Source organism: Spea bombifrons, chromosome 2 (genome assembly GCF_027358695.1).
Source record: "Spea bombifrons isolate aSpeBom1 chromosome 2, aSpeBom1.2.pri, whole genome shotgun sequence".
In the NCBI taxonomy this organism is placed as follows: domain Eukaryota; kingdom Metazoa; phylum Chordata; class Amphibia; order Anura; family Pelobatidae; genus Spea; species Spea bombifrons.
Window position 1 is genome coordinate 29,038,269 of NC_071088.1, and position 24,889 is coordinate 29,063,157.

Sequence of the window (24,889 nt, forward strand, 5' to 3'; positions counted from 1 at the left end):
GTTGAGGACAGGCTTTAGGGGTTCAGGCATCCTGTGCAGACTACCCTCATGGTCCTCCCCTGTCATCACCCCGAGAGTTCCTTTGCCCCCTATTCCAACTGTACTTTTTTATTAATGATATCAGATTAAAAATATATTTTCACAAATATTGTCCACTTTTCTTTTTTAAAAGGGTTCTAATTTTTTTATCCACTTATCATAAACATTGTGTCAATATCTCTAGGATGTATTTACATGTACCCTTTAACCAAATTGCACAGGGCTGCGACGTGGCATAAATAATTACATCCAATGGAATGCATTTCAGAAACTTAGAAAACTTGAGGAGCAACCTACCCATGTGACTTTGGCATAGCACAAATTAAATGGTCGAGGAAAGGATGCTTATGTAGAGCTATATCAGCAGCCAATATACATTTCAGCCCATGGTAAATATATACCATTTTCTGGTTCTACAAGCACACAAGTTGTGTCTCCGGTTCAAATACAAAAGCCACTGGTTTCTTCCACTCTTAAAGGCAGAAATGACCAATGAAGTCATGTTTATTAGACGACATTAAACAATAATGCACTCAGATCTTGTGAGTTGTTGTGAATCATTAATTTTAGTGCGGGGCTGTTTCACACCAGCGCAATAATAATATATTATTACTCTAATCTTCTATTTATGTAGCGCCAACAATTTACGCTCCACTTCTTACAGTACATACATTCAGAGTATGACAAAACTAGAATTGACAGATTAAGACACACATTAACTGTATACATGGTTCGGCTAAAGACATTTTTTAATATACATTCATTAACAAGGCTTCTATGCAATAACAAGTGTGGAATATAGCTTTTTGAATTATCTGTATCCCATCCATGGAATCTGCTATTTAAAGGTAGTGTTTCTCCTACCTTTCTAAATATAACATTTTTAAAGTACATTCCCAGTACTCTTAAAATAGCACATATTTAAAATAGTACACATATTGGGGTCCATTTTGCATGGACTCCAGGGCATTTTACTCAATGCCAATCGATGCAGATGTTCCTCTACCACAAACAGGAAGCATACCTCAGTATGCCTCTTGCACATGCTGAACAGAACCTCCAGTCTAGTCAATGGAAGCTGAGCTCCTTTGTAAATCAATGGGAGTAGGAGCAGCTAATTACATGTATGTTCTCTGAACGCTGATATTTTGGTAGCATCCATGTGACTGGCTACTACTTCAAAGAAAGTGCTACTGAACATGTGCAAAGACCGTACTTACTAAAGCTTCCTGCCTTCTGCAGTGAGAGTCAGCAAGGGAGTTGAATGAGACAGAAGTCTAATTTTTTTAACGCAAAAAAAACTAAAGAATGCGTGCTCCTGATACTAATATATCAGCCTGAAGTCAAGTGATATAAAGAGAGGGAACTGATATGCTGCAAGCTTTTGTTCCTGTAAGAAAAGCTTATTAAAACTGATCTATTTCTCAGTATTAAGATATGGATAAATCTTGGAGGTATTTCATCTAACCATCTGGGCCAGCTCTACTACAAATCCCTAATTATTCACCTGAGGGCAGATCTTCCCAGCTTGGGGCAGAAGAACAACTGCTTTAATGTGCCTCAGATTATAAATATTTTAATGCATTTTTTATACTGAAAGGGGTAACTAGCTATCTGGTAAGAATAATCGAAAGCAAGTACATTAAATGTCTAACTACACAACTTTAAAGATGCAAGTGCATAAAATATCATCTTTAGCCTAGGTTTGCCTTTAAATAATAATTCCCACACATTAATTTAAAAATATTTATTTTATCAAACTAACTGGTAAGTGCTTTGCATTTAATATGGCTTTATTCCTTAATAGTTGCCAGCATAACGTAGGGTACATTAAAAAGGAAGCGTTCATTATTGTGCTAAAGATGCACTAATAACATATTAATTTATATCATATTTATGTTATGAATTCTGTGTCCCCTAGCGAATGAGAATGAAATATATAGATATCTTAAGTATTATCAACACAGTGGTGTTTTATTTACAGTAACAATACTCCCCAAAGCATTAAAATGATTAAAAAAATAATGAAGATGTAAATTTCACATGTAAATGTCATTTTAAGTGTTTCTTTTGGGAACATTGCATGGATCCTAGCTGTAACCCTTTTACTGGTGTTGGCACCAAATCCGGTGGACCTCTTACAGTAGGAGCAGGGGAGGTAAGTAGCATACCATCATCTCACATAGAAATACTGTTTGTAAATACTTGCCAATAAAATATCTAAGTGGTTGGTGGCTACTAATAGTAGTATTGGTACCAAGAATGAAAAACACTTCCTTGTTGAAATCACATAAGCAAGAACTAAGCAAGGATTGTGCTGTAAAATGCCAGGGAGTGAATACTAGAACCAGTCACCTTATTGTTAAATCTCCATCATGTATTGCTGGCATCTTTCAGTGTGGGGCAATGACATACTAGCTGACGCTAACATATAGCAGCCCTACAGCCCTATACACATACTATATGGACACAATTATTGGGACACCTGACCATTACACCAACAGGGACTATTATGACATTGCATCCTAAATACATAGACATTAATATAGCTATACCAGCTTCCATTCCTCTTGGAAGGCTTTCCACAAGATTTTAGAGTCTTTATGTAGGAATGTTTGCTGATTCATGTTGGACAAGAAGGCCTGGTTCGCAATCTCCATTCCAGTTCATCCCAAATGTGTTCGATGGGGTTGAGGTCATGGCTCTGTGTGGGCCTATCACGTTCTTCTACACCAAACTAATCCAACCATGTCTGGAATGGTATATAATTTCCATAGAAATACCCCAAAATCTTGTGGAAGGCCCTCCCAGAAGAGTGGAAGCTGTTATAGCTGCAATGTCTAGGTATTTAGAATACAATGCCATCAAAGTCCCTGTTGCTAATGCAGTATTGGATCTACACATTAGCACGTACGTAGTGATCAGACTAGAATATTAGCATGTAGGTACTGTCAAATCATCATCATGTACTAAGTGACCAGCCTAAACATTAACATGTGTCAAGCTATCGTTTCAAGACTTCAGCAGGTATCTAGTGACCAGACCAACACATAAGCGTGTGCCTACAAAACCGCCAACTTACTGACCTTAATAACACCATCTTGTTATCCTTGAAGACCCCTTTCCCTGATAGGTTCAGGAGTTATATACTGCTAGCTACACATAACTATCAGTTATCAGGATCAGTGATGGACTTCATGTTTCCACCAGTTTCTGCAGCCTGAAAAGAAGAGCGATCTTCATGATATGCATGTAGATCAATGCCAGTAGTGGAACATATAAGCCAGTGTATATATAGTTTAACTGTTTGCTAACATTTAGAGTTGACTTTAGAGTGATAAGATCATTTTCAGTTTCTATATTTTTTGTAAATTATATATTCAAATGTAAATATAATTATACCAAATATTTATGATAGATCCCTTAGATTATGTACTTAAGTCTCTAAACAAGTTTATTGGTTATCCCTCTAACAATCTAACAGTTGAATATGAAGTAACTTTGAAATATTTAATTATTGAAGATTTGAATGGCTGGAAAGGAGTGTTTCTTTCTAGCTCATCTCTAACATTCATGCTTCCACCTCTTTACTCAGGTGTTTATTTACAGTTAAGAAACAGAAAACAAATCTCTTGAGATGTGAATACATGCACATTCTTACGTTACTTAGTATTCTAATTTGAAATTATTTAGATTTCACACAGCGAATAAGAAAACCTGACATATACAGAGCTCCACAAGTGCCAATGCATTCCCACCCCATTTAATTGAGGCATTTAGAGGTCTACAGTACAGTACGACTGAATCATAGGTCTGCAAATGTACCCTGCACCATATAAACTAAAAACTATAAAAAAAAACAATAGGCATACAATAGAGTTCTGTTCCAATTGCCATCAGTAGCACCAGTAATTTAGAGGGTACAATACAATCAGTGCAACAAGAAATATAAATAAAATAAATAAATTAGAACATTTAGCAATTTTCTATTGATTCTAAATCAGAAATAGTCATAGCCTAGCAAGCAGGTGCAAGTAAAGCAGTAGATGAAACATTTCTGTCAATGTTTTTGGGTAAAGTGCTCTCTTCACTGTTTGATCATATAGTGGCTTGAATTTGAAAATTTTGCCCTAGCTAAAATGGATTAATTTTGTGTGCACTGAAGCACCATGTTTGAGTAGTTACAGACCCATGTCATTAGTATACCCAAGGGTATATACTTCACACTTCATCGTTCTAGTTGTTATATAACCAGCTTGTACTTTAATTAGCATGGATCAGAATAACCATGCTAATCATTCTAGTTAAGTGCTTGACTCTGGGAGCATCGCTTCAACTTACTTCTAAAGCCCCCTGAGAAAAACTGATTTATTTTGCTTTCTTACAGACATTCCTGAAACTGTTCTGCATTAAACCTCATTTCACTTTTTATCTTTTTTAAAAATCATATTCAATCCCTTTACTCTAAAGGCCCAACAAAGTATTACAGGTTGGTCCATCTCCTTAAGGAAAGTCTTGCCTATTTCTTAGTTATACATATATATTATTTTACTTTTACATTATAAATTACTTTTCATCCTCGTCCCCTTCACTCAAACTACTGATGGAGGCTGAAGCACCCTTGGGAGATGAAGGAGGGGACAACTTGTTAATCACCCAAGGCATAGTGGGAGATGGTGAACGTGATGGAGAGCGTTCTCGAGTGGGACTGCTGGTAGGGCTTTGTCTTGGTGATAGAGCTTGAAGCATCCGTCCACTCCGCTCCTGAAACATCTGCTTCTAGAAGAAAATGCATCCTGTTAATCCATCTTAATCATTGGGCATGTGGTAGGGTAATATACAGCCGTGTGAAAAATAAAGTACACCCTCTTTGAATTCAGAAGATAAGAACAGTCATTTGTTCCTTAGCAGGTCTAAAACCTAAGTAACTACAACCACAGATGAACAACAATACTTGACATATTACACCATGTCATGATTTATTCTACAAAAAATGTTTGGAAAAGGCCTTATAACCCTTACCAGATTGATGGGCAGCAACAATTGCTTCTCTAAGATCATTGCTGATGTCTTTCCTGGTCACACTTGCTGATGATCAATTAGTCAAATGCCATTTGATTAGCAGCACCTGTCTACTACTTAGCATGTTTATTCCTATGGAAGCAGTAAGGGATGTACTTAGATTTTCACGCATGGCTTCTCCATTTTGTTGAATAAATCATGACATATGTAATATGTCACGTGTTGTTGTTCATCTGAGGTTGTAGTTACATAAGTTTTAGACCTGCCAAGGAACAGATGATTGTTATTATGTCCTGATATGTAAAACCATAGAATTCAAAGAGGGTGCACTTTCTCTTTCACACGACTCTGTGTTGTCTATAAATGGGGTTGCTTAAGAAGCACTATTTAGGGTACATATTATTTTAATGCAAGCATATTTTTGCTAATGCTAGGGCAATGGGTATAGAAGTGTAGAGGGGGTCCAATGGTATTAAATGTGCACCTATCAGAGGTTGACTGCCTACATTCAATAGTCCAAGAGCAGCCCATATTCTTAACAAAGTGCAGACACACCATTGCCATTGCCATTACCATTACAATGCAAACAAAAGATTCTCCTACATACATAACATGCTGGGACTGTTATCATTATACCCTGAGTTAGTGGCTCGGCACTGCTGTATGCCTTCCTCGAAATGTTGTTCCAAGAATCAAGCACAGAGCACCGGCTGTAGCCAAATATTGAGGGTTATGTTTAAGCGATGATAAGCAGAGGTCTTATCACCATAGCAACCAATGTTCTTGTCCTGACGACTGGACTAATCAACGGATTAATGGTAAAATTAAATCTAATACTTACCCAGGCACCATCAGGTCCAAATAACTCCAGGAAATTTCCAATAAACTCTCTTGATTTTTCCTCCCACTTCTGAATTAGATCATGACTCTTTTCTTCTACTTTATAAACAAACTCTTTTGATTTTTCTTCTACGTTTTTCACTTTTTCTTTCATTTTGTCTACTTGATTTTGAAATCTATATTTTTTCTCCTGGTTTAAAAACAAAGAAATGTAAAAAAAATAATATCTGTAATGATTTTGTTTTATTCTAGAGGCCATTCTCATCTATTAAATATAAATAAATAACATTTGCATCTGTGTTGCACCTCTACAGCAGGGCTGTATAATTCAAATCCAGTATCCTGTAACTCCTTGCCCTCCTGTGTGGTCCTCCATGAAGGGCTTGGAGATGGTATGTCCCAACACTCAGCGTCCATAGGGGTCCAGTGAGTTAAATCTCTATGTTCTCCCTTGGCTGACCCAGGCTGACTACCCACGCTGACTGATCAGGAGCTCCTCATCTCTCCTCCATATGGGTGGTGGAGTCAAGTTGACAAACACATCAGAACTGGGTTTACGGTTTGAGTGTTAATCCCCACCAAGAATATGGTACATACCCTGGAGGACAGGAGTCATCTGCAGTACCCAGGGGGTTCCCAAATGTGTCAATTATATTTTTGGTATCTGATCGATCTATGTTTTCCTGATAATCTATAAACTGATTAACTGACCAGGCAAAACCATTGCAAAAGTTATTAAACCATAATTTCAATATTACTTATTCCTCAGCTATATAAATAGATATATAAAAAAAACTGAGAAACAACTTAAACACTGAGCTTAAAAAGGGGACTTAAATGAAGTCACTCAAACAGTAGTCTTTATACTTACATTTATATAACTAACATTTAGCTCTTTTGCAGTGTATCCCCTCTCAAGGTTGCGCCTCGCATAAACATCATAATCACGTACAATTCTAGTGATTATATCAGAAGTAGAGATACCTTCTGTCCTTTGTGTAGGTACAAACATGCCTATAATGGGAAGGAAAATAAAGCACTTCAACATATCCATTATAGCGGCTGCAGGCTGAACTGAAAAACTTTCTTCAGAACATAAAGCAAAAGATAACATGACTTGTTCAGACAAAAACAGCTTATTTGCCCATCATTGCCTATGCATTTGGCTTGCGCTATACTTTTTGGGGTGTACTTACTAAAGTGTTAGTTTGTTGGAAATTCACTGATATTGTGATGAAGAGGTAAATTAGTCATTCATGCAAGGTAAGTAGGCATTGATAATATAGTGATTTTAGGGAGTTGCAAAGTTTCATATTTTCTGTGAGCTCCCAGGCTAGAAAATATATGCTAGAACTATTTTATATCAAGGGTTGTACAAGGATTTGATTTATCACAGTGGGAACACTTATCAAAGAACCAAATACTTACCTGCCTCCTTTATGTGCTTATATACATCATCTGAACCAGCAGAAGAATAAGGGATATCGTCATGAGCTACAAAATCAATCTGCGAATGGATGGAGGAAATGTCAAATATAATATTTCTTTATATGAAAATCCTAGGTAGACTTGTGTATTCGGATTCGTACAAATTGCAAATTTACGGAATTTTGGCAAATTTAGCAATTCCTACAAAGCCACAAAAACAAGATCACATTTTCACATAATGACATCAATGTTTCAGAAACTGGATGGCAGATGTAGCTCTACCTTATGCTTTTCTAAGAACTCTGGAGTTAGTGTCCATGGGGCATCGGTGATGACTTCATCCACGTAACGACAGTGACGAAGTGCCTCATATCTTTCAGTTTCGTTCATTACTGTGAATCCTTTATACTTGTGGGTTAGCTCATCACTGCAAACTGACACACACATTTAGAAAAATAACATTGTGTTTATATATAATACTAACATACAAGCTAGAACATGTGGTGTTATGAAAATGCCAATACTTAAATAGTTTATCGAAAAAATGTTGGCACTAGTTTTCTGTATGAAGAGGTCATGAAGTTACTGATTTTTGGTCAATCGGTAAATACTGAAAGTAACACAAAATGCTATATACTGTATCTAGACTAGACCTATGTGTATCTAACGTGGATATTCTCAAGTTTGACCATATAAGCCAGACCAGAGGGGAATGGGACTTGACCACTAGGATAAAATGACTGCCCCCGGATAGAAAATTTTTGCCCATTTGAACATTTGAAGCCTCAATAAAAAACAAACCAAACATTAACCTTGGTAAACTATTATAGTAACCCAAAATATAATACTAGATTATAATTTGTTTCAAAACTGTTCTCACCACTGTGCTACTGTCCCCAAATTATCATTCTTTACAATCACAGAAACATACAATATGACAGCGGACAGGAACCATTCGGCTTATCTGGTCAGCCTGTTTTTCTTGCTGTAAGCCTCGAATTCTGAATAGTCATATGCCTATGCTATGCATATTTAAATTCTATCACAGTAGTAGCCTCTGTATTAGACAGTAAAGTATAGCTTCCTTACATTACATCACAACCCTAACCTCATAGTTTTAGATTATAAAACCATTCCTCATTATTTTACCTCCGACTAGCAGGTAGCTGTTTGGAAACAGATGTTTAGCTTGCATTAGGGCTCTAGCATGACCTGAGTGGAAGAGATCAAATATGCCATCTGCATAAACCCTGACCGGGCGGTCAGCTGGAAAAGACAAACAGAAGGTATTACTGTTCACATTTTGCATATTCAAGGGCATATGCTCATAAATATTATATTAAAAAATCATATATTCACATCTCATATTGTTTTACAGGCTTCTAACAGATACATATTAATCCAAGATGTAGAAACTAAACGTACAAGATCAGTTATAATCTTGGATACATGAAGGTGCTACGATGGATATAGATGTGAATTTAATTTCCTTCTATATCTTTTGACATTTCAAAAATAAAACCATAACTGCACGTTACTGATGCGGATATCAGCCGCAAGTCTCAAATCTGAGAAGTTCAAACTTTTCATATAATATAGATATAAATATAATGCCACTAAAAAGGTGGGGCAAAACCTATACCATTATTTCATAAAAATATTTGTAAATAAATTACTGAATTGTGTAACACACACATGTTGTTGAGGGAGATGGTCCCTCTGAGTGCTCCAATTCACATCTAAAAACATAGCGATCCATACAAAGTAGCCAGCATTCTGTCCACCAAAACAAGGCTATCCCTACAATGTGAAATCAAATATGGCGCTTCATTATACTACTGTATGCAACACTAGTCTTAAAGTTTTTTTTCCATGAGACTTCAAATGAATTTACTTCTTAAAAATACCATTGGTCTATTTTTTTTTAATATGGTGTATCTGATCTGAATACTTCTCATTTACTACTATACTAGAGTCAGATGCAGGACTCGCATATAAGTAAGATAAAAAGCTATTTAGGGTTAACAAAGATCTTGAACAAGGACAACATATGTATCAATCTTCATAGTAAGCTATCACCTATATCTAACACCTATTGAGCTACAACTATAGGTTTACAGTGTCCAGCATGTCACAGCAGTGGGTTTTTCTTTATTTGTCGTTTTTTTATATGTTTCTACCTCCTGAGTAAATTACTGTTTGGTACGACACATTTTTTCTTTATTCATATTATATTATTTTATTATATATTAATTATTTATATATTTACATAACTGCAAATAGATAATATATCTATATCCGCAAGATATCGTAGAAACTGTTATAATTCAGGATTAATAGAGCACTTTGGCAGAACAGTTGAGGGTGACATTTTATGGCTTCAGAAGACTAGGTAAAGAGGAGCAGTAGCTCCTGTGTCGCTTTAATAAACTATTAACTATTGTCCTCCCTAATGCATTGCTGCTCCCAACAGGTTGTTTAATAGATCAATGATTTCCCATTAAATTGCATCATTTACACTGTAAAGGTCAGTGCTTACTTCCATATTATACTTTCTGCCTAAATCAAGGTAGAGCTCTGGGATTTGACATCATATTGGAATATGCACAACAACGATATAAGCCAAAGTGGAGGAGGACCCTCATGTCATGGGAGGCAGCTGGAAGTGCTGTCTTGGTTTAGACCTAGGGCAACAACACTCATAAATATACACATCACTGAAATAAGGTGAGAAAGTGTAGAAGTGTAAGTGCCTTTGTGCAAATTTACAAAAAAATGGATGAATACGCCATGTACAATATTTTGATTTGCCATAACATATTGGTCCATTGAAGCATAATCACTGAAAAGAAAATTGCAGACAGGATCAACTGTGCCTTGTAAAGAAAGGACATCTTCATGGTACAATACAATTTGTATTATCACAAAGACTGGACAATTCTTCTTTTATATTCCTGTAATTTGTTTGTCACCTAACAAAGAAATTCCTTTTCAAATGAGAACCCGAGCAATGCTTAAGTCTGCTATTCTGGTTGCTTCCTGCCATCTGTGTTCTCAGCCGGAGGGAATTTGTGAACAAAATCTGAGTTCGACCCAATATTTTAAACATTAGAAAAGGCTTATGAACAATAAATCATTACATAAGCAAATACATACCCCCACATATAGTTTATTCACTGTATGCTCAATTATTTTCTTCTTTTTATTGATATCCATTTATTTTTCTATTCACTGAGTAACTCACAATTTTAAATGAGGATAACCTAACAAAATCTAAAGCATTCTATTTACAAATTTTAAATATAATATTTGAATATTTTAGATAATCTAATAGCATACACATAAAACAATCATCTTTTTCAAAAAAGCCCAAGAGATATTGGGGTATAATAATGTGTTTTTGTGCATCTTTATACAAAAAAATCTAATCATATTTCTTGTCCTCTATTCATGTTAAAATGTAAACACTTTAATTTTCATTTGTAAAAAATTGACACAGGGTGTGGTCAATTTCATGAAATGATTCCAAGATTATTAGAAAATATTACCCTCTAATTAGTAGTATTTGACGGCATTTTGAGGAATACACAGTAGACCAAGCTTGAGTCATGTCATCACAGCTGGAGAGTGAAGAGCATCAGCAGAAGGTGACAATGTCATCTTGGTCTTGTTTTGTTGTGGGGGGGCTAGGTTAAATGGGTACCTATCGCAAGATTTATTTTTTATGTATTTATTTAATTGTCTTACTTTAGTGTTCTCCACTTTTCAGGGGCTCGGTATTAGAATATCATTTTTGTGTAGTGTGTCAACTGAATACTCTTTAATAAGAAGTAACAGACCACAAGCCTGCCTTTTGGATTTTGATTGAATCTGAAGCGATATTTTTAGTGTCTCTGCATACAAGAATATGACATATGTTTCCTAAATAACTGTTATTAACTAAACTCATTGTTCTTACTCACTGTGGGTTTCCTTCAGTCATGTGTGTTTACTTTAGAATACTAGAACAGTAAATTCTCTGTGAGATGTTTTACGTGGTAGTGTGACTCATCGTAAAATGGTTTCATACCTAAATCTCGATGGAAATTGCCATAACTGTTAACATGGTTTATAGATGCAAAGTAGCAGAATGCTGCAGAATCTTTAAATACCTTTTTATTGGACTAACATTATTTTGTAATGACCAGCTTTCAGGGGTCTTCAAAATGCTTTTTACTTGGTAAAGGGAAGACTCGCAAAATAATGTTAGTCCAATAAAAAGGTATTGAAAGATTCTGCAACATTCTGTTACTTTGCATCTACATTAAAGGACTAATACAGCTATTCATTTTTTCTATCAAAGGTAACACGAGAAGGTAGACTTTATGGGGATTCTCAAAAAGTTGTAGGAAGAACTGTTCTGCTTTTCAAAGCTTTTCAAAGTTTCAAACATGAAACTTTCAAATGTTATGTTTCAAACATGAAAGGGTGATGTTATCACAGAAGACAAAGCACATGTTAACTACAGAAATACTAAATGTGTGATAATCAAGATATAGCTAAATACACACACTTACCTGGTGTCCCTAAATGGGCCTGAGCAATAGTTAATTTTTCATGTGGGGCTTTGCATGGACAGCTTGTTTCTATAGCAAATGGAGCAGGTTCAGTAAGAGTCTAAAATACAAAAGGAAGAATAAGTTCCCAATAAGTTAATGAAATGTTTGAGCACAAGCCTAATATTTGGAAAATCTCAGAAAGCATCACTGAAGAAACATATAATCCCGGAGGAGGAATCCTGATGACGTTGGTAGACATTGACAGAAGACATTTCAGAAAGAGCACTTATGGTGGCCATATTATGAAACATATTACTACATAATGTATTGTTATATCAATCTTAAGTTTAAGTAATCCAAAAAGGATCCTTCAACTTAAAGGTGCTGTTCCATACTCTCTGTCCTGTTGAATGCCTATACCCTTCTCAGAAAAAAATATTTAATCAAGTAAAATTTTGTCCTATTCATATTTTTGCAGGCCCCAATGTTATAGCCACAGAAACTGAAGGAGCTTCTCAAAATTGATGTGTTGTTTTTATGAGTGTGTCACGTGTGTTTTGTATTGAATCTAACGTAATTAATCGTCTACCTGCACATACTAAGATTCTGTAGCTAAAGCAGCTAAAAGCATAAAAAAATCAATTGCTTAATTGCTTGAAGGACACAATAGTAATTTAGAGGAAAAAGCAAAATTAGCACTAGACACTTTTTTTTACTACTACTATTCTTAACCAGAAGGCTGGATTTCCTATGATGTACAGAAGAAATGGATGGAGATGGATGTTCTATGGAAAAATATTCAGATATGCCAATAAACCGTAGTGTAGGGTCCTTCGGGACATGTACCTCTGACAGTGGGCCAATTGTACATGTATTGTGTTTGTGTGTAATTGTGTCACTTGTGATAATAAGGACCACTGTGATTTTACATTTAAGTCTCTTTATGAGCCACCTCGCAGAGTAGTATATAGGCATCCACATAGAAGACTGATGTCATGAAGATAACCAGTGGAGATTTAACAGTGCTTTGAGCAACCTCATTACTAGTGATTTTGTTAATCTGTATATAACGATTTCAGTAGTGGTGCGCAAGCTCTGGTTTCAAAAAGAGAACGGTTATATAAAAAAAGATTAAATGCAATTTCAAGTGTGTGGTCGTTAGGGAAATTTAAAAGCCCTGTAACTGGAAAAAATATAAATTCTTCGATGAATATTTAACTTTTAATCTCAAAGGAGATAAGTGTATAAACAACACATCTGTGAAAAAAAATGTTAAATAAATGTGTACCACAATTCTTGACACCCTTTTACTCAACACTTTGAGCTCCCTCCCTTTGCCTATAATGCCCAATGAGATTGCAGAATACATGGCAAGGGATCTGAGGTCATTCTTCCATACAGAATCTATCCAGATCATTGTGATCCTTGGATATTTTTTGGCCATTCGAACCATCCTCTTCTCAGTGTGTTGAGAGAATATAGACACATATCTTCTTCCATGTTGATTCATAACATTTTTATGTCCAAGTTGACTTGGACTTAATTATTGCCCTGATGGTGGAAATCAGCGTTTTTAATGCTTTTGCTATTTTCTTATAGCCACTTCTCACTTAGTCTTACTCTGCCAATGCCTCTCTGCCACTGCATGGTCATGTAATGCATGCTACATAACCCTGCTGGACAACCCGCTCCACCTACTTCAACGCTCCCCTGCAGCCAAACCCCGTTCTTCTCCTGAAAACTCTAGGCCCCGGGAACATGGCGGATCCAAGATGGACAGCGGCATTCTCCATCATGTTAGTGTGTGAACATGTGTTTATGTCGAGGTATGTCTGTGTGTGTATTTTAGTGAAAGTGTCTGAGTAGACTAATATATGAACATGTATCTTTCAGTTTGTTAATGTGGGTGTCTTGGAATGTAAGTAAAAGTTTGTGTGTGGTTATGTTAGCGTGTGGACATGTTTCTGGTTATGTTATGTTAATTTTGTTTTTATTTCTTATTTTTCTTCCTTTGTTTTAGTAACACTAATATAAGTATGAAATAGGTGCTTCATAAAAAGCTCAAACCACATGTCTGATATTAAACACATTACCACTCTATACAAAATCATCCAAGAAACTCAAATTAGCCATATTCTAGCACACAGACCTGCAGGGCTTTATATTTTTTTTCTGAACATAAATGGCTGGTAGTTATGAAAAAAAATACCTTGATGGTTTCTTTTTTTTAAAAACCCAATGATATATATTTTTATATTTAAGAAACGATAACAATATGAACAGAAAATAGCCTTTCGTTATATGGGAACTCTATAAACATGCGGGAACAATGTACATACAAATTCAGTACATGAAGTATGTTACACTTGCTTTATCTTCAAAATCCACAGTACCTCTCTTCCCATGGTACTCAGAGGAACACCTGATGATACGGCTAGAATTGTTTTATTATATAATGACTGTACTTTAATCCTCTTTCTTTTTGAATGGGCCTCAAACCGTGTCTTTATCTCCAAGCAAGGTCAAGTTGCACTATGTATCATGTAGTCCAGTTCACGCTGGGATAAAGAAGAAGGTGGAGAACTTAAACTAATAATAAATATGGTTTGGGGCCTGCAGCTGGTAATCAGTTCCTGCCCAGGCAGAGGATATGCCCTAGGAGATTATTGAAAGAAAATAGGCCTGGGTTTCAACATTTGTTTTCAAACAGAGTAAATGGTTTGACCGTTATTTTCGGGCACTTTTCTATTTCAAGAGAAGATTTATCTGCAGGGTTTAAGTAGGTATAATTTACAAAGTGAAAGTCCACTCAACAGCATTTGATAGGTGGGGTCATCATACAGTTAGGAAAGATCTACATCTATAACACAAACACACAATGACGTCCCATCATGTCCCATGTGTTATTAGCCCTCAGAGAAAGACATAGTCACAGCCACATGAAAAGGCATATACCTCTCTAAATATACTTTAAAATGTACCAAATGCTTTAAATAAAAACTATATATATATATATATATATATATACGGTATATATATATATGTATATATATATATATATATACGCATACATACACACATTCACACATGTATCTATATGTAAACAGATATGGAGACCTCAAGCAAAATCATTTTTGTGGCATGACAAAGGTTTTACACAACGTGCATATCTTGGCATAACAAGAAGGGTCAAAATTATTTGAACATGGAATCTGTTTAGATTATAAGAAGGGCTTCTTTATCTATATATCTTTATATATTTTTTATATAAAGATTATCTGTTGAGGTTTATTCACTAGATGGAGCGTTGTCCCAAGACAGTGCAGGGAAGCTGTGGTTTTAACAATCTTATTTCACTATTCATTACAACATTGGCAAATTTCTTAAGCATTAAGGGCTGAGCTGGCCCTGGATAATGTATAATTGAAAGTGAAGAGACTTTGGAGAAATCTCACTGATTTACACTATACATGGCCAGCCAAGTTCTTGTTGCAGCAGAAGCTCACTGGGGGTGGTCATTTATAATGTATGGTGAAGTCAAGGTGTTAAAACTACAACTCCTGCAATCTCTCCTGACAACTCTCCTGTTAGTGAATAAACCTAATTATGTCCCATAAGTATAACATTAGCAATATAATTGCATTTAGCATTATTTCCATTGCCCCTTGGTTTTCTAAAACAAGCTTACTTCAGTCTCAAGTTTTTGCAGATGACTCAAAGCATTTATAAAACGTGTTAATCATGTCCATATCCGTGGCTCATCTCAGCAGGAACACATCCCAGATATGTTCTTCTCAAATTCCAGTTGTTGGGGGTAGCGCTAGGTATAAAGGACCTCCACAGACTTTGTTCAGCAAGTAATGCCAACTCAAGTCCAGATGTACTTTAGAGAATACAAGAAGTGCTAATTATCATATTTGCCAGGACCATCTCATTGTTGCGGGGCTCCCATGTACTTAATGCTTAATTTTATTAATGACTGCCTAAACCCTCATTATTAAATGCAAAATACCCTTGTTATTGCTTCTAGTATAGTAAATTCACTTATTAAACCACACATAGCTTGTGCTTTTTTTGTGTGATTGTTTAGGGAAGATCTAGGTTAAAACTTTATGATAAGCAGCAGCCTGTGGCAAAATCAGCATTATCTGATCAATATCCTGTCCTGGAGTTCCTTCACTTCTCCTGGGGGCCACCCCTAGAAAAGCTGCCTAAACAAATTAACAAGAGTAGTACCGTAATGCAGATCCTAAGAACAAGAAGTTAAGATACCTTTGCTCAAGATTATATATATATATATATATATATATATATATACACCTAATGATATACGTATACAGATTTTGTGGACATAGGATTTTAAAAAAAGTGGCAGATCCACAGTAAGGGGGAAGATAATGTAACACTTACAGTATGTTCTTTATTTTGATTTTCTGGTCTATCGTGGCCTCTAGCTTGCACTAGTAACCTTTCAGCCTCCTAATACTGTAATTTGTAACTGAAGAATAAGCTTTACCAATTCACCACGTGCATGACTACAGGGGAAATTCCAAAGCAAATATAAATGCCGGGCTCGTGGATTATTATTATTATCATTATTATTTACTAATTTGATTTATATTACGCCATCATATCATAAACTAAACATAGGATGAGTTTCTTTATCGTAATAGTGATTAGATTATCAAAGGCTCATCAGAACACCCTTTTTGCAGAAAACACAGTGCTACTCTGTATCACATGCATTTTGGAAGCATCCCCATTGCTAGCTAATTGGGTTGCTTCTTTCTGTGGTGTGTGTGTATTTCGGGTTACTTAAATGCCCATTAAATCACTTTACATTATAAATCACCTTTTTCCCTTGCACATAACCAACCACACATTATGGATGTAGTTACTGTGAACGCTGGCTCCCAGGCACACACTCACATGGCTATTACCTTTGAATAACTTCCAACAAGGCATTGAAGTATTTCTTAAGAGGGCCATAAGTGAGTCCGCCAAAGCCAGATCATGATACACGCCATAGACGGTGCTAGAAACGTGTGATGGAACTGTCATGTTGATGATTTTTTCAAGGTCATTATATTATTATATATGATATATTATTATATTATTGTGTTAATGTAATTTCTCCCCTATTTAGTCCCACAGGCTGATGAACCACCCTTCAACACCTTTCATGTGGAGTAAAATGTGCTGTCCCACAAAACATGAACACTTTAGCAACTTAAGGAAATAACCCTTAGCAGATCTGTCATTTTATTATTTCCTCTCTATAGCAAGAACCTACCAGTACATGTGCCTGCTTTTGTGTCACATGAAAATTAAGCATTCCCTGAAGAAATTGTGAATGATGCATACCTTTACATAAATAATTATTCTGGTATGGATTATGTTTTTTTTTTTTTTTTGCTATAAAATGTATTGTCTATTATATAATTATTATATACCGTATTATATATATTTATTTGATTTGGTTTCTAATGCTACATTTAGTCATAAAAGTGAACCAGGTTGAACAGTACCTTTAATAAAAAAAAACAGGTTTCTATTGTTCATGAAATGTGTCCTCTGACAACACTAAATGAGACTTCATGCTGTCCATAAACAAACTACAATTAGATGTTACACAATGTAACTCATCAGGAAGTATAATTTGATTTGTGACAATAGATGCAGGTACAATGCACACTATATAGTCATAAGGTAACATTCCATCTAAACAACTTTAGTTTAAGCCGAGGAAACCAAGCAGGTTTGTCATTTTATTATCTCCTCAAACATGGCTTCTTTTGTTGCCATGGTAACAGGGCTTTTCAACCTTGTTTCTTATGTCAGATGACTTCAGCCTAGAATAAAGTATGACTGCAGAACATATGGATGCTGTTATTATTGCAATATATATATATATATATATATATATATATATATATATATATATATATCACAATGACACACTAATGTAAAAATGCATTATGATTTAGACCTTAATAAAACATATTATATTTTTAGAGATGCTAGAAGCTCAGATTATTTAGCCCTTCCTGTTGGAGCCACTGGAACCCTTTACATCCTGAAAAAGGGTGCAACAATGTATATAACCTCCTATACATTTTCTTTAAGGAGGATGGAAGCAGCACAGCTTTCATTGCACTTCACTCCGAAGCAGCATTTTGGCTTCTCCCAATGTGATCTCACCGTCTACCCCATATGGAGTATGCCCTATACAATAACTTATATTAATAACACAATAGACAACACAGCTGCAGGGGACTACAACTCCCATGATTCTAAGCTAGCCAATAGAGTCTCAGCCAGGCATCCAGTTTCCCACCTCCTAGTAGAGTATTGCATCAAACATGATTCTATACATTGTATCAATAACATGTATTAGAACATAATATTATGGAAACAGCACAAAGTGTAAGCAGTCCTGGATCACAACACCCTGGACGCTGCTGCTGCTGCTTTTTAATGCACGTTCCCTGGCTGCGGATACCGTATGAAGCATTCAGCAGATGGACTGTTTACACGATGATATTACATGCACAGCTTCCTTTAAATTCTTTCCGTCTCATGTAACATTTATCTCTACTCACCAAGCGAGGCTGAGGGCAAGTGTGCTCTAATTCCTCCATGGTGTTTAAGGGAAGCTCGCCACAAAGGGATTTTGGGATACCTATTTCTGACTCAGCATCAATGCTGAGAACTGGCATGGCCAGGAAAGGCTCTTCGGTCTACACAACTCCTCTCGGGATTTCAGCCTGATGCTTTTTTTCTCTCCTCCTTTCCTTCTCTTTATCCCTTGAGATAAAAAAAGAAGGTTGTTTCTATCTTCTAATGCAAAAGCTATGGTACTCAGGGCCTGGGCTTATCACTATAACAACCAAGCAGCAGTAAAGCATGTATTACAGAACTCACGGGCTTCGTTTGCATCGCGCCTTCTGATTGGTCAGTGTCTTCCCATCACAGTTTACAGTCAATGATGCTGCCTTTCAGCAGGATGCTTACAAGTAAAGCATACAGATGCTGGGGTCAGTTCTCATTACAATAAGGGGTTAATTATGGGCACTGGTTTACAGGGAAACCTAGATCACAAAATAGTTAAAGTTTATACAGATAACATTACTTTAGAAAACTTGCTGTGTTCTGTGAAGAATGTCTGTACTTAAATGGACACTGGCCATCCTAAGTACCTTAGCACATATGGCAGATGAGAGGTCCCTTTCAATTTCTGTGATGTCCCCCTTGCAAATGCATTAGAAGAGACTGCCGAATGCCGCCATATGCCTCGGCCTCTGTGCCCACCCTGGCTATTTTCTCTGCAGATGCGCATAGCTGGAAACACTGTGATATACCTACCGGATTGTGATATACATAGCGCTGGATTGTGCTATACCTAAAGTCAGCTCCAGTTTTGGCTCTTTGAGAATTTTGAGCAGTGGTTTAATGAAACCTCCATTCGCTTTCCTGTCACTGATTGGCTGCTTCAAGGAGCCAATCAGTGTCCCTAAACATCAGGACATAGACAAGGTGGAAAGCTGCAGCTTCTTTTAAGGTAAGTACAGTTTTTTTTCAGTTTCAACTGATTCATATGAGAGTACTAACGAAGTACTTTCATATGCATTGGTCATTTAAGGGTGACGACGTTGCTTGTGGGACCCATGAAGCACAGAGTAAATGTACCAATCTATTTAGTGGACGCTAAGTAGTACTTTTTGCTAAATGTCAAAATTTTATATAAGAAAAATAAGGCTCCAGGCACTCAAGGGTTCCAGCGTCAGGCAGGTTTATTAGAGGAAGAAAAAAAAAACAACGTTTCGACCTCACAACGAGGTCTTTTCCAAGTATATAAGGACCACAGCTTTTCTACACTACAGGACAGCAGCAATTTTCATGTTTTTACTATGTCTCTGTTCAACCATAATGCCCCTTTTCTTCATTTAAAGCATGCACTCAAATAAAAGTTTTACACGTACATAAATTACACACCATTAGAGCCAACAGGTAAAAAATACCAAAAAATAAAACATTTAACACTCGGTATTTTGCTAGGGTCATTTTGACACTTTTTAGGAGGCCATATTATCACAAAAAAATGGTGGTTGTTTTTCCAGTTTTCACTCATTCTTTGTATGTGTGCTTTTTATTTCTTGCTCAGAAATGTTCAGTAATATCCCTCTGATTTAGTTAATCGTATAGCAATTCATATTACCCTATGTGTTTTTCTAAAAAGTAGTCAATCCACTTTGATATGCCTTTTAACCCCCTATATGCCACTCTGCCTCCAGAAATGCCTTATACCCTCCTATATGCCACTTTGCCCCATGATATGCCTTTTAACCCCCTATATGCCACTCTGCCTCCAGAAATGCCTTATACCCTCCTATATGCCACTTTGCCCCATGATATGCCTTTTAACCCCCTATATGCCACTCTGCCTTCAGAAATACCTCATACCCAGAGTGTCATATAGGGGTTAAAAGTCATATCATGAGGCAGAGTGGCATATAGGGGGTTAAAAGGCATTTCTGGAGGCGAAGTGGCATAAAGGGGGTTAAAAGGCATATCATGGGGCACTCTGCCTCCAGAAAAGCCTTATGCCCCCATATAACACCCCCCCCCAACTTACCAGTGCTTCTGACTCCCTGGTATCTAGTGGGGCAGTGGGTGGAGGCACCGGAAGGTCATGTGACACAGGTGCTCCGTCATAATAGCCCCGGCGGAAGTGCCAGCAGCAGCGGGGGTTGTCTGTGTCCATCACGCAGATGTTCGCCGGCTGCTAGAGAGGAGAATTCCCCGCAGCGCTGCAGGAAGGTCAGGGACGGTCTGCGTGATGCTCGTAGACAACCTCCGCTACTGCTGGCACTTTCCCTGGCGCTCGGTGACAGAAGCCCCGGTGGAGGTGCCGGCAGCAGCGGAGGTTACCAGCCAGGAGGATCCAGGTCCCCTGCAGCGCTGCGGGGGATCTGGATCGTAGTCTCATAGTCAGACCTCTATTTGAGGTCTGATTATAAGACGACCTTGATTATAAGATGAGGGGTATTTTTCAGAGCATTTGCTCTGAAAAAAACTTTGTCTTATAATCGAGCAAATATAACATATAACAATATATATATATATTTTTTAAAAATACTATAGGGATGAGAGGATTTTTACAGACATTTTTTTGTTTGTTTTTATTTTGTCACAGAGCAGTGCACAATGTATAGGGATTCTCTTTGGGTTCTTTTATGACCCCAGGGCCACTGGTGCAACTACAGTGCCCTGTACAGCTCTGTCGCAGGACTGCACCATACCTACACATGCACTAATTGCTCAATGTGCAATCACTCAATGAGTTACTGTGGCAGGAGAGCCCACGATTCCCTGCCACATCATGGGGATTCCTCTGTGTCATAATATTTGGGCATTAGATGTTGGCCCCAGTTGTCAGAGGGGAGACCTGGCTGTCACTTGTTCTCCTTTTATACAAACGCATGTTTTCTTCAGCAAGGCTTAGACTGATTTGACGTTTCTGAGGTCAGTTGTAGGTCTGGGGCCAGGAATTCATGTACACGCGCTTGGCATTAAATAAGGATGCCCCACAGATTCTCAATAAGGATAGTGTATGTGTATTTCCTTTGATTTGTTTTTGTATTTGTTTTATTGGCTTCACCATGATAAGTAAGTGTGCTTTGTGTGTTGATACATTGTGAAACATCCATTGCTATTTTGTCAAGTTGCTTAGGCCAGCTCAATGAAGTTGACTTAAATGGAACAATTCTTCTATTCACACTAGTCAACATGACAGCCAACTTGACTTCATGAAAATGAAAAGCACAGTAACTCAATTTCACTCTCCTACTAACTTGACTGACAACTCAACCCAGTGCAACTAAAGACCCCATCTTCTCTTGAATCAATTCAGCTATATCCATTTTCCTTGCTTATATTTTAATAATTCAAATGTGGGATAAAATTGTGGTTTTAAGGTAACCACGGTCAATTTAAGCTTCCTCTCCTATTAGCAATAAATAGAGTTATGTTGTAGTGTCTTGGTATATAGCAAAGCCGGACTGGTCTACTGGGATCCCGGGAGAAATTTTGGTAGGTCACCTTCCCTGGGGCTGGTATTGAGACTGGTCATCTAATTATGTGTGTGTCCGTGGCCGACAATGAAGCTGCAAAAGCTGCAATGAAGCTGAAAAATAGATTTTGCCCCTGCAGCTGCTTTGGCGCCTGTGGCCATATGCTTAATTACTCCCACTGTGCGTATGCCAGTCAGCGCTGTTCCTACTTCCGTTGGGCCCTTCCAAAATTGGTCCGATCTGAACTTGGATTCGAGAGAAAGTATGTATGTTAGAATGAGAATGTGTGCATAAGTGTGTTAAAATGAATGTTTAAGTGTACTTGGGTAGGCATTTGTGTGGGACTGTCAGCACTGTGTTAAATGTTATGAATTAAGAAAAATGATTATTGAATACTGTATGAATATGAAGGAGGGCATGCTAAGGGTAATAATATGATGGGGAAATAAAGGAAGGGTATTGAGAAGATGAGATGTAATGTTAGGGTGCATGAATATTGATACATACACATGGCCACTCTAACACCATGCACATTCATATAAAAACATCCGTGCATGTATGCATGAATGCACACTCTAACACCAAACACTTAAACATAGATGCACAAATAATCTAAAACAATACACCTAAATACACACATATCCACTCTAATGATATACACACATTCACATAGATACATAGATATATAAGTGTGTGTGTATATACACACTCTCTCTCTGATATTCCATGCAGCTTACACACATCCCTCTCCCTTAGCCCCTGTCTTACATGTTTTTTAGGAGAGCTACTCCTAATGTGTATTACTTATTGCCAAAGTAATTTAAATAACTTTGTTTTCAGTAATTTATTCAAATACGTTTGAAAAAGGTACAGAGCATCCACACTAAAAGTTAACAGCCTTGTCCGATGCCTGCTACAAATGACGTTTAAACTGTGTCTGGATTACTGCCTATATTAATATTACGTTAAGTGAAAATGAATTTGAAAAGTTGTTTTATCAACATAGCACCTGCTGTTCCTGCTGTTTGGACTATGGCACTGTTTTTTTTTCTCCCAAACTTTCCACCAGGATATCTCATTTAGCTATAACCCCATTACAGCACTGAAAACCTTTCCAGATGGAATACTTGGAGTTGTCAAAAAGAAAAAGTGCAGCATGCCAATGGATATATCCATCTTTGCACAGCTGTTAGTTGGCAAATACTACTTTTTTAATACACCACTAGCATGCTTTAGAATGTTTTCTATTGCTAGTTTTTTTTACCATGTTTATGTTAGTAAAGTAAGCAGTTTAAATATAAGTTGGCTTAGTAATAAAGCAGCCTGAAGCACATTTGGAAGTAACATTTGCTATGTATACCATCCAGTCCTGTCCAGACTGAACTGAATAGATTACAGCACTGAAAATCTTTACAGATGGAGCACTTTTCAAAAAAAAGAAAAAGAAAAAAACGCAGTATGCAAGGGATATATTGATTATATATCCTGTTAGTTAGTTAGGTAGTTAGTTAGAGCTTTAGAAAAACATAAAAACACAAATAATACAGAAAAGATTTAGACAATGAGTAATTATTCTTAGATGCCCTTTCACTTCAGATGGGAGGATTTTTTTCAAGTTTGTTTTTTTGTGAAGGGTAGTAGGAACACATAAAATACACCAGAGACAGTAGACAGGCACAGTAGAATAATCAAAATCGGTCTGATCGCTTTTACTTGCAGTTCTCTAACTATGCCGTATGTATCTATTATAATATAAGTCCCGAGTATTCCATTCATTCAATGGTGGTTCAATGAAGGTCAACCAATCCATTGCATGAGTAGGCAAAAGCCTACACTTGTAGACAGGCAGTGACAGACCAAGTAGGTTTCCAATCAAGTAAACCAGTCCCTGCAGGAAGCACTGACCAGAACTCTCTATAAGCTTGAAGGTAGCTGCCATTGCAAGCAGTGCTTGCATAGGTATCCACTCCATCATGCAAACCATCATGTTTGGGAAGGTGGAGATTGTGTTCCAGCCATATACACGATAGTGATCTGTTTGAGTGGCCCAAGAGTGATATCCCAACAGCGGTTCTCCAGTAGGATATCGTCAGACCCGTGCACACCTGTGTCTGGGACCTATTTGTCTGAATATCCAATCTCAACTTCCCCCTTTTCCTGAATTTGATAGACCACATGAATTGGCCGCTCCGATTTGCTACCAAATTTGATGGATCTGCCATGCTGCTGGTGTTTTACTAGAAAGCAGCTTAAAGAAACTTTATTCTACACCAATTTTCCCGGACTAGAATGGCCATTTGCTTCAAAACTGATGATAAAATACAGCTGGTATGTCTAAGATATATTAATTGTGAAGATGCAAGAACTATGAATTACATTATGGGTGATTAAAAAAAAACAAGTCTCAAGAATTTATACATTCATTAAAAACTAGTAAGCCTATTGAGTCAATGAATTGGTCCTGTCTGACTTTGATATCTCATATCAGTTTATTTCCTTTTAGGTTTAGCCTTCAATTAGAGAATGGTGCTTTGCTAAAACCACATGAGAAAAAGCAGGAATCTATATGAAACTACAAATACAATCTGAATGTGGGTCTTTTTCGTTCATTTTAGCAATATATTGTAGGCTACTGACTTAATTGAAAAAATATTCCAAAACATGATTTTATGGCATGAGAATAACTATTATATCAACTCAGAGAAGGCATGTCCAAATCATGATTTAATAGGTGGAATTCAGAAAAATTGTTTCACACTGGGCGCTTTCCAACAGTGAATGCATTAGTGTTCTGTATTACCTACTGGTGTCCTAACTGCTAAGAAACACTTGGAAAATTTTCTTATTTGTACTGTAGATTTGCTGATTATAATTCTACCACTCAAGAACATTTTTGGAAACCCTCTTTAGCCAATAATGTGATTAAAATGACATATTTTCTATGGTGAC

At 36.8% G+C, this 24,889-nt stretch overlaps 1 protein-coding gene and 1 pseudogene across 2 annotated transcripts; both read right to left on the reverse strand.

Moving 5' to 3' along the window:
- Positions 1-3,604: 3,604 nt before the first annotated feature.
- Positions 3,605-18,763, reverse strand: PCYT1B (phosphate cytidylyltransferase 1B, choline). 2 transcript variants are annotated; one of them, XM_053457335.1, is made up of 8 exons: positions 18,470-18,763; positions 11,886-11,985; positions 8,479-8,595; positions 7,612-7,763; positions 7,330-7,408; positions 6,773-6,915; positions 5,903-6,091; positions 3,605-4,815 (listed from the first exon to the last, which is right to left on the reverse strand). In XM_053457335.1, exons 1-8 carry the CDS (start codon positions 18,584-18,586, stop codon positions 4,606-4,608), a joined length of 1,107 nt encoding a protein of 368 aa, XP_053313310.1. In that variant the 5' UTR covers positions 18,587-18,763; the 3' UTR covers positions 3,605-4,605. The 2 variants fall into 2 exon arrangements, with proteins under 2 accessions (XP_053313310.1, XP_053313309.1); XM_053457334.1 differs by having other exon boundaries at positions 3,605-4,818.
- A 4,922-nt stretch (positions 18,764-23,685) lies between these two features.
- LOC128475439 (ER membrane protein complex subunit 4-like) lies at positions 23,686-24,162 on the reverse strand (annotated as a pseudogene).
- Between the last annotated feature and the right edge of the window lie 727 nt (positions 24,163-24,889).

What these genes read in the sequence shown, in the direction of transcription:
- PCYT1B (XM_053457334.1), bottom strand. Translation starts at nt 18,586, where the DNA reads ATGCCAGTTCTCAGCATTGATGCTGAGTCAGAAATAGGTATCCCAAAA. An exon ending in AGTTCTTAGAAAAGCATAAG is followed by an intron (nt 7,409 to 7,611) that starts GTAGAGCTACAT and finishes ATCCATTCGCAG; the next exon opens with ATTGATTTTGTAGCTCATGA. An exon ending in TAAGCACATAAAGGAGGCAG is followed by an intron (nt 6,916 to 7,329) that starts GTAAGTATTTGG and finishes TTCCCATTATAG; the next exon opens with GCATGTTTGTACCTACACAA.